The sequence below is a fragment of the Sinohyriopsis cumingii genome, chromosome 16, assembly GCF_028554795.1.
Source record: "Sinohyriopsis cumingii isolate HCF-2022 chromosome 16, ASM2855479v2, whole genome shotgun sequence".
In the NCBI taxonomy this organism is placed as follows: Eukaryota; Metazoa; Mollusca; class Bivalvia; order Unionida; family Unionidae; genus Sinohyriopsis; species Sinohyriopsis cumingii.
In genome coordinates this window covers 45,923,913-45,933,678 of record NC_142976.1, presented here as the reverse complement: position 1 = coordinate 45,933,678, position 9,766 = coordinate 45,923,913, and the positions used below count along the sequence as shown (strand labels likewise).

Sequence of the window (9,766 nt, the reverse complement as noted above, 5' to 3'; positions counted from 1 at the left end):
AAAAACTCCATGAAGATGGTATACTTATTGCAAATGAAGTCATTTCAGTGCTCTCAAAATTAGGGGTAGTAACTGTGTGTAAGAACCACAGTCATCCAGGTAAGGTAAACTGTTCACGATCTAACACGTTAATATGTGGGTAAAACGTTCTCTGGAGTGATTGGTGCGTTTGTTTTTGTTTCTTTACACCAGTGGTACTTAAGGCAGGTAAATCAGACTACTTGAATACGTCACATGATTTCGGATATTGCATTTTTAAGGGATTTAAGTTTTAAAAAAATGTGTTAAGTGTGAATCTACTTTATATCATTACTTAAGTGTGTTTGGCGTGTCACAAATAGAATGCACATTTATGTTACCTGCGTTCACAATTGCGGAAATTCATATCAGTTTTGTTTTGTGTTTTGCTTTGTGGGGATGAACGCCATTTCGGTTCATGATAGGTTGTACATGGCGGCTAATATATTTGGAGACGATGAAACCAGGAAGACTACGAAAGAATTACCAACCCACGGGAAGCACTGGTAATCTTTTCCACATACAAACTTTGGTCATCCTGAACCCACGCGGAAAGAGGTGAGAAGTATGAAAGATCTGTACAGGTGATCGCTATTGATCAATCGGTCACCAAGCCACAGCTATTGTCGAGCCAATGTACTGAATGTGACCCGGGCTGTAGACTGGGTCTATAACATTTGTTAGCTCGCCAGGGATTTTATTTTGAAGTATTTGCCGTAGTAAGTGCCTAAGTAACTTTTTTAAGATATTACTTAATGGTAACTAATTCAATATACTTTTGTAGAGTATTTCAGTTTAATGGATTGAATATTGTTTCAATATTTTGCACACTGAACAGAAAATACATAGCCATTTAAATGATGTGGAATTTGTAAGGGAGACAACAAATAAAACTGATTACGTTATGAAAAGCCATCTATTTAAGTGTCATTATATGTTCCTTTGCAAAATTAGTTGAATTTAACCCTGGCACTGATTTTTCAATAGTATTCACCTTCTTAAATGAGCCCAGAAAAAAAACTGAAAACTTTTCACCAACTATTCTACCTTTCCTTATTATATTGCACTTTAAAGAACACGTTTTGACATTAATTTACAATGTGATATTAAGTAACAGGTTTATCACACCAAGCTCTATTTATACTAAAACGGTATTCGCTTGTCATCCCACACAACGCCAGACTCTGTTCCTACTATTATATTCGCTTACCCTCTCGTTTGCTTGTACCCTTTTAACCGAGATTAAAAATGAAATAAATCAATAATATCAAATATGCACAAACTTAGTCATTTCATTCATCAAGTTATACTTTCTAACCTGATCTTCACCAGAGCGTGTCTAACACTGTCATCTTATTCACGTTTCTAACATACAGGAGTTGATTTACGAACACGGTCGGCATAATTGGACCTTTTTAGAAACCAGAAAAGGACAAGTAGTTTGTCTGGTTGTTTGCGTCGACAGCTTCCTTTTGGTCTGTAACGCAGACATGATGACAATGTTAGGGTGACAATCGGGTTATAAACTATGACTGAGTGAATGTGTGTGTGTGTGTTTGTGATTTGGATTTTTAACGTAGCTTTAACAACTTTTCAGTCATATCGCTACGATGTCTGCAGTGTGGTAGTTTATAGTGATGTCTAGCACTGGGGAATCATGCCGCAGACATGTAGCACGATATCCCACCCAGTCACATTATCCTGACCAGTCCTAACACTAACCTCTTAATGCTGAACGTCATGCGAGGCAGCTGTTAGTACCATTTTTGTAAGTCTTTGGTATGACTCGGCCGGGGATCGAACTTACGACCTCCCGCATCCGAGACGGACCGCTCTAACCACTAGGCCACCGGAGCGGTGATTGAGTGAATGAAGTGAATGTTTGTTTGCATTTTCTATATCCTTGTTGATTTTCCTGTTTAAAATATGTATGGTGATTGTTTACAACTAAACGGGAAGGTAAGTGAATACTTTATGATTTATATATTTGAGGTATGTACATTTCACTAAAAGAGGTTGTGTAAAATCCAGTTAATTCCAGGGTCGTGTTATATTGAATTTGTACTGAGACGTTTAGACTTTATTGCTAACTGAAGTTTTTAAAACTCGAAGTTTTCAGAATTGATGTCACAGTCTGAAAGAATAATATAAGCCATGAATTTCTGGAAAATTAATCCTAATTGAGAAAATCTATCGTCGTTTTTTACTTCTATTTTTCATTCGCCCAATTCGGATTCCGTACATCAAAATCCAATCAAATAATACTTAGAGTTACCCTAATTGGCAGTAATTATTATCTTTGAAGTATAAATTTAGTGCATTTTCGTTTTAAAAGGAGCGGCTGAGACATAATCTTAAATGAGTGTTTATACGTAATGTAAGGGCACTAGTTTCTCTAGAAATCAACGAGATTGTATTAATGTATAAGGAGATTGTTCTAGTGAGACCGCTCACGAAGTCTAAACTTTGGACGTTTTCTCTTTGTCAGTTTCCTACTTTTAACGCATCAATGTTTTATCTTTTTGTGCAATTTGGGACAATTTGCCATTCCCAAGGGCATACGTCGGTAGCCAATCCGGTACAGGGACACGCAAATCTTCAAACCACCACTGCCAACATTGATTTACCTGTGCAATTGTCTGAAAACAATTGCGATGTTTGCGAATGAGAATCGTAGATGTTTGCAAATGAGAATCGCGTTCTTTTATTGAACGAGGTGAATCAAAGGGCTTTAAATTCATTTTTTGTGATGTTTTTGTGTTTAGCTACCACAAAACAAATCCAAAGGATATGAGAAAGTATTAAGTTAAATAGTGTATAGGCCAAATTAATATAAATAAATAAATACTATTTTTTGAGACAGTGGAGTAATATATATATATATATATATATATATATATATATATATATATATATATATATATATCACATACATTAAAAATACCATGGCTTTTTAAAGTGCTGGTATAAAGTAATTTGATATACCAATACTATTGGTATATCAAATTGTGATCCGCCCATGGCGCAATAATACGCATACATAAACAGTCTTGGAAGTGAGTGCTGTTGGGTCTATTCCTATAGATCGATGATGAATTTCTACTCATTAATCATTAGCGACGTATGAAAATAAAGATAAAAGTAATAATAATTTCCGTTTTCTAAATGAATTTAGCATGTTACACAATTTAATCTCAATCTCTTATTTTTCCGTTTTCCCCTCCCCTCTCATGCACAAGGGTCAAAATATGGAGAAATCTGGAGTGAGAGAGAAAAAGAAATTGGGCTGAATAAAAACCTTGAAACTGAAATTGCACCAAGTAACCTACTGTATCGTTCTTCATAACGGTATGTTTACACTTCCCGTGGGAGCTAACTAAAGTGTTTGTATAATCAATGATACAAAAATTCAATTGCCGGTCGACACAGTAAGGTAAATGTCTTGGTTACTGAGTACACGTATGTAATGTATTTAAGGCTTTGTTGATGATGTTGTTGTTTCTTAAACCTATTATAAGGTTCTAAAATCGGTTATTATTAATTAAATATGAAAATATCCAAAGGCCCCACCCCACCCCCATCCCCCACCCCCGTTGACCATCGTATCAAGATAAGGGCAAAAATCAATGAAAAGACGAGAATAGAGGATTTTCGCTTATGTAATACCATAACGTTTCTGGATCTATGAAGATTGATCGTAAATGTTAAGTCAAAGAGAGAGAGAGAGAGAGAGAGTTATGGCCTGTAGTAGTATTAAAGCAGGACAATGACTTAGAGCAACTTTAAATATAATACAGTATTTTAATTACCTCTGGTTGGTTCGTCGTTTTGCTTAGATTATATTCCACGCTAATTTCCTTGCATCAGTGCATTGATTAGCATTCAGTATTCAAAAATCAATGTGTATGTAGGCCTAGTGCTCTAATTTCTTCATTAAAACCATCTTTCATGTATAAATCACAAGTGTAACTTATATTGATTTAATCAATGCGAATAAAATTAGAAACTCAGAAATGAAAACAATCAACTTATCAATATGAAAAGGTGATTGTGAATAGGCACAAAAAGACAGAACTACATCATTTTGTAGCGGACACAATCGGTAGGGATGTGAGTTCATTCACCCAGTCAGTACACATTTGCCTCTCGTAAAACTAACTCTGTTCAAATGCAAATATATGTACTTGCATGTGATATAAATAAAATATATTTATGGTATGTACGCTATATCAATGATATACCACTCGTTGTGTAAATTTGTCATTAAAAGTAAACTCGGAAAGCCTCGTTTCCTTTTAATGAAAAATTGATATATCTCGCGGTATATCATTGATACAGCTTAATACTATATATATATATATATATATATATATATATATATATATATATATATATATATATATATATATATATATAGATAGATAGATAGATAGATAGATAGATAGATAGATATTACGATGAAGGCACTGATAATTCAATAATTCAAACAGTATTTTTTATTTATACAGCGAAAAAATTGACATATAATTATCGTTTTCAAATTCGTTATGTTTTCAACGGCCTCTAGGCAGAGTATGGGCTATCAAAAACAATTTCTTTCATTCATCAGTAAAGAAATATAAAGAAGCATTTAAAGCAATGAATTTCATTAGCTATCACATTATCAGTTATTCATCAAAGTGGCATATTAAATACCTTCCACTTTTTGGTAGAACGTGCTCTTCTAAGCTAATTTCATTGTTTTACATTGTACAGTAACGTGCTCTTCTAAGGGACGATCATTGTATTACCTTGTACAATAGCGCGCCTTTCAACCTGAGTTCATTGTTTTACACTGTGATTTTTAGTAGAATGGTTTTGCACGTGTAAGACTGATTTGGGAAGAACATAATACAGTTTTACTTTATTTCACATGGATATGCTTCCTTATCTTTTGGTATGTAATACCTTAGATGGTGGATATATTAAGACCAAATTATGAGGCGTCCTAGAGCACAAAGCGGATTGAAAAGATCTTTTCTACCTTGAATTATATAGATCCATATATCAATATAACAAGCTCCCAGATTCCCATTTCTTATCCAGTCAACCACTGCATAGCTCAAGTTTATAATTATCGGTATTCATATAGTTCGTTCAAATGTTGATATAAATTGGCGTGTTTGAAATACGCATTGTAAGTGTCGACATTACTTCCACCTTCCACTTCAACTGTGTAAGTATCGAGAACTGAAAATTCCTATATTTTATATTTGTATATTGAGAAACTAGTTGTCAATTATGACTGGCGAAATATATTGTACCTTATGAAATGTTTGATTATCAGTGGAATGGATGTGAATAGTTACACATATCGTATATTTTAAATGATTTCACATTTTTATGGTGCAAAACGGTGCTTCGTGTGTCGAGAATAAGAATAGATTTCGATAGCTCAGATACACTATGTCAATAGTGAGAATACTTCTAGATAGCTGAGGTGCATCGCATATGACGAAAACACATTTTTAAGATTGAATTCGTCTAGTACGGCTTTTTAAAGATCTGGCTCAGGGCCAGTTCTGTCCCTGTAATTCAGCTGACTGTAAGATGTCAATCTTGGCGTAAAACGCAAGTTCGGTAGATCCTAATACATGTAGACATCAAACAGCACAGTCATGTCCATATTAACAGACAGTTTTCCGTCAATACATTTGTTAAATGGGCATTTAAATTGGAACATGACTTTTTCAATTGCCGCTATGTTAAGTGTACTAATCTGTAGCAGCAAAAACATTGCAAGTCATTCAATACAAAGCTAATAAATTACTTTTCCCATTTACCACTGTGTTAAGTGTACTAATCTTGGGCATTGAAAACAAAGCAACATTCTCAATACGGAGCTAATAAATTACTTTTTCCATTTACCACAGTGATAATTGTACCAATCTGGGGTAGGAAAAACATTCCAACTTTCACAATACAGAGCTAATAAATTACTTTTCCCATTTACCATGGTGCTAAGTGTAGTAATCTGGGACAGCAAGAACGTTCCAACTCTTTCAATACAAAGCTAATAAATTACTTTTTTTCCATTTACCAGTGTGTTATTGGTAGTAATCTGGGGCAGTTTAAACACTTCAACTTTTTCAATATAGAGCTAAATAAATTACTTTTCCCATTTACCACAGTTTTAATTGTACTAATCTGGGGCTATAAAAACATTGCAAATTTCTCAATACAGAGCTAATAATTTACTTTTCCTATTTACCACAGTGTTTATTGTACTAATCTGGGGCAGTAAAAGAATTACAACTTTTGCAATACAGAACTAATAAATTACTTTTCCCATTTACCACAGTGTTAAGGGTTGTAATCTGAGGCCGTGAAAAATTGCACATTATTAAATGCAGTGGTCATAAATTGCTTTTCCCATTAACCACTGTGTTAATAGTTTTAATCTGGGGCCGTGAAAAAAATTGCAAATTATTAAATACAGTAGTCAAAATTAATTTTCCAATTTACCACGGTGTTAAGATTAATAATCTGGGACCAATTACTAAATCATAAATTTCACTCTTGAGTTACCTCTCAAGACAGTCTATGTGAGTAGAGAAGGGTTACTGATGCTTGCTCCAAAACGAACTAGGAAGATCTACACTAAGGTAATGTAATTAAATTATTTTTGACAAGTATATTTTCTTATTTATATTTCACCAGTCCAAGAATACCCGATTCGATGGTATCATACCTTGGAAAAATTAATACAGGCATATAAATATCATTTTGTGCCCAAGCATATTCAACCAAGTTTTCATTTAGTATTTAAACTGTGCTACATGTGTGTGTGCTTGTGTGGCAACATTAATATTCGTCTCTCTGTTTATTATTCCAAACACAAAGTGGTTTACACAACACAACCCTTGCTTCCTGTGGGGTTTCAAATGTCATATGTGCCTATTGTTAAAGGCAGATACCTATAGGAGTGGCTGTTAGGTTTAAAGAACTAGGTCACTGGAGCTGACAATGTGATATTCCTTTCTGGATAAGTCTAATATTTCTCATTTTACATTAAACGTCATGAGTAGACTAAAGTTGGTCAGAAGCAGTTCCATATTGTTTCTGAGACAGAAAAGTGAATATCACTGAAGCTCACGTTGTATTTATTTAGTTTTTTTTCTCGATAAATTACGTTTCTTACTATTAAAATGTTCTCAAGCTTCGTATATAGTCTGCACTTGGGCAGAGGCATATCCCTAGTAAATCTCGAGCCAGGAGGTCAAAGATCGAGGTCACTATAATTCACATTGTAATATGTTGTTTTTCATCTCCATATGCTATATATCCTGCATAAATGTTCTAGACATCAATAGAGGCACATGCTTTCTAATTTTCGGGCCAACATTACATTGGGTTCCATTGTTGCATTACACTTGAGGAAGGATAGCTTCCTATTGGGTCTTCGTTCTAAAAGACCGAAGGTCAAAGGCAAATGATCCTGACACTGCAATTATTTACGACAAAGCAAACTGATTACATAGAGAATTATTTTGTAGCTGCGCTGATACTAAGGAAAGAGTGTCTATGCCCAAAAAGTTGTTTCTTTTAGCCCCCCCCCCCCGCGACAAAATCATCTTGAAAGTGTTTACGTGCTCAACCGATCACATGCAATAACGCATCGACAATATGCGCACATGTCGTTCATGATCGAACTCGTACGAGACATCAATAGTATAAGATTCAAAACCGAACTTGATAAAAAATCTATTCATAAAAGATTATAAATGATAAGGGACAACGTACAACCGACGACGAACGCAGGATATACCATTATAGACCTTGGCTTCAGGCACGTGACCTAAAGCTATGTGTGAAACCGGCTTTTAACATGCTTATGCACTTCTAAATTTCTCAATATTTTATTTTCTTCTCAGTAGCTGGTATTGCGATGGAACAATTATAAGGAGGTTAATTATTTTATTGCATCCAGAATAACGTTCGCTGTTTCAGTGCAAAGCAATTGTACAAGGTGTGCCTATTTGCAAGCTGCACACTGTCAATACAAACCTTTAAGAGCTTAATGGAACACATTTGATTGCGACATTCAAGACTTTTTCCCCTCTTTACAAACTAGCTGATATCTCTGCAATAACTTTTTTAATGAATAGTATATATGTACTAGGCCGATAAATCAAACCTTAACCCGAGATGATATTGATTTTCGGGTGAGGGGCTGATATCACCTATTTATTAAAAGCTGCAATTATCTGCATTCAAATTTGTCTGGACACATCGGTGTACATGTTATACATTTACCGGTATTTCTCGTGGCTGTGCAGCTACCGTCGGTTGAAGTGGATTTTTTTTTTTTTTTTTGGTGACATGTAGATTATATTTCCTGAGAAAATCAAATTTGGTGACTTGTAAATCCACCTGGAATAGCACAACCATCTGTCATGTGGTCATTTTGAATTTCGCTCTTGATATGGCTCTTACCAATTATCGGTATGTGTCTGAACTGTACGGGTTTGTTACGGAATGATTTGCATGCAGCAAAATTTCACATTTTAACGAATAGGTGACATCAGACCTACAACATTGTCCATCAGTATCAACACATATTTGTGGGGTTGATTTATCGGACTAACTATGTACATTACATGGATTATAGCTAGAAGTGTGTTCTGTATCTTTTGCAGCCCAGTCCTCACGCCACTAATATGCTAGGCTGACATTTCATTCACTCGATATTCCTTAAACTGCACTTGGGTGGAACGAAACCATGGCAACAGCAGCAGCAAACGACGTTGCTTGCAAACTTGTCCAAGCTGGAACGCTGGAACTAAAAAGCGGTAAGTGATATAAAAGTAATATATAACAAGCAAATTGCTTTCGCTAATGTAATCATTCCAAGCTGAAACCCTGGAACTAAAAGAAAGCATGTGAAAGATAAATGGGTCCAAGTAGTGTAATGAAAACTTCATAAACAATCTGCTAAACGAATTTATATTTTATTTCAGATATGTGGGACTTTTATCATTAGTGTTATTTGACCTTTTCTATCTACTTATATTAAAATTACCATATTTTGGTGTTTTCTACTATATTTATCTACCTATAGTAAAATTACCATATTTTGGTATTTTCTATTATTTCTATCTACTTTTAGCAAAATAAACATTTTTAGCATTTCTATCATTTCTATCTACTTTTAGTAACATTGCCATATGTTGGCACTTTCTATTATTTCTATCTACTTATCGTAAAATTGCCATATGTTATTTTCTATTATTTCGATCTACTTATAGTAAAATTACCATGTATTAGCATTTTCTATCATTTCTAATGTTTTCTATCATTTCTATCTACTTATAGTACAATTACCATATTTTGGTGTTTTTCTATTATTTCTATTTATTTTATAGTAAAATTACCATATTATGGTATTTTCTATTATTTCTATCTACTTATAGTAAAATTACCATGTATTGGTACTTTATATTATTTCTAAGTATAGTAATATTACCATATGTTGGTATTTTCTATTATTTCTATCTAATTATCGTAAACTTACCATATGTTGGTATTTTCTGTTATTTCTATCTACTTATAGTAAAATTACCATATTTTAGTATTTTCTATTGTTTATGGAGGATTGAAACAATTTTCAATGGCGATATTTTTGAGGATGGGAAAATCATAGCAGTTTCCACAGGGAGTATCAAGTCGATGGTAGAGTTCCATTTGTACATGGACTATCAAACCAACG

General features: G+C 34.0%; 1 protein-coding gene across 1 annotated transcript in view; it reads left to right on the top strand.

The window, feature by feature from the left end:
* Positions 1 to 241: 241 nt before the first annotated feature.
* LOC149780347 (uncharacterized) overlaps positions 242 to 9,766 on the top strand; it is a 218,306-nt gene continuing 208,781 nt past the window's right edge. Inside the window, exons 1-2 of the mRNA XM_089936197.1 lie at positions 242 to 576; positions 8,697 to 8,849. Of these exons, the coding sequence (XP_089792323.1) occupies positions 8,780 to 8,849 (70 nt within the window). The 5' untranslated portion in view covers positions 242 to 576; positions 8,697 to 8,779. The remainder of the gene's footprint in view (positions 577 to 8,696; positions 8,850 to 9,766) is intronic.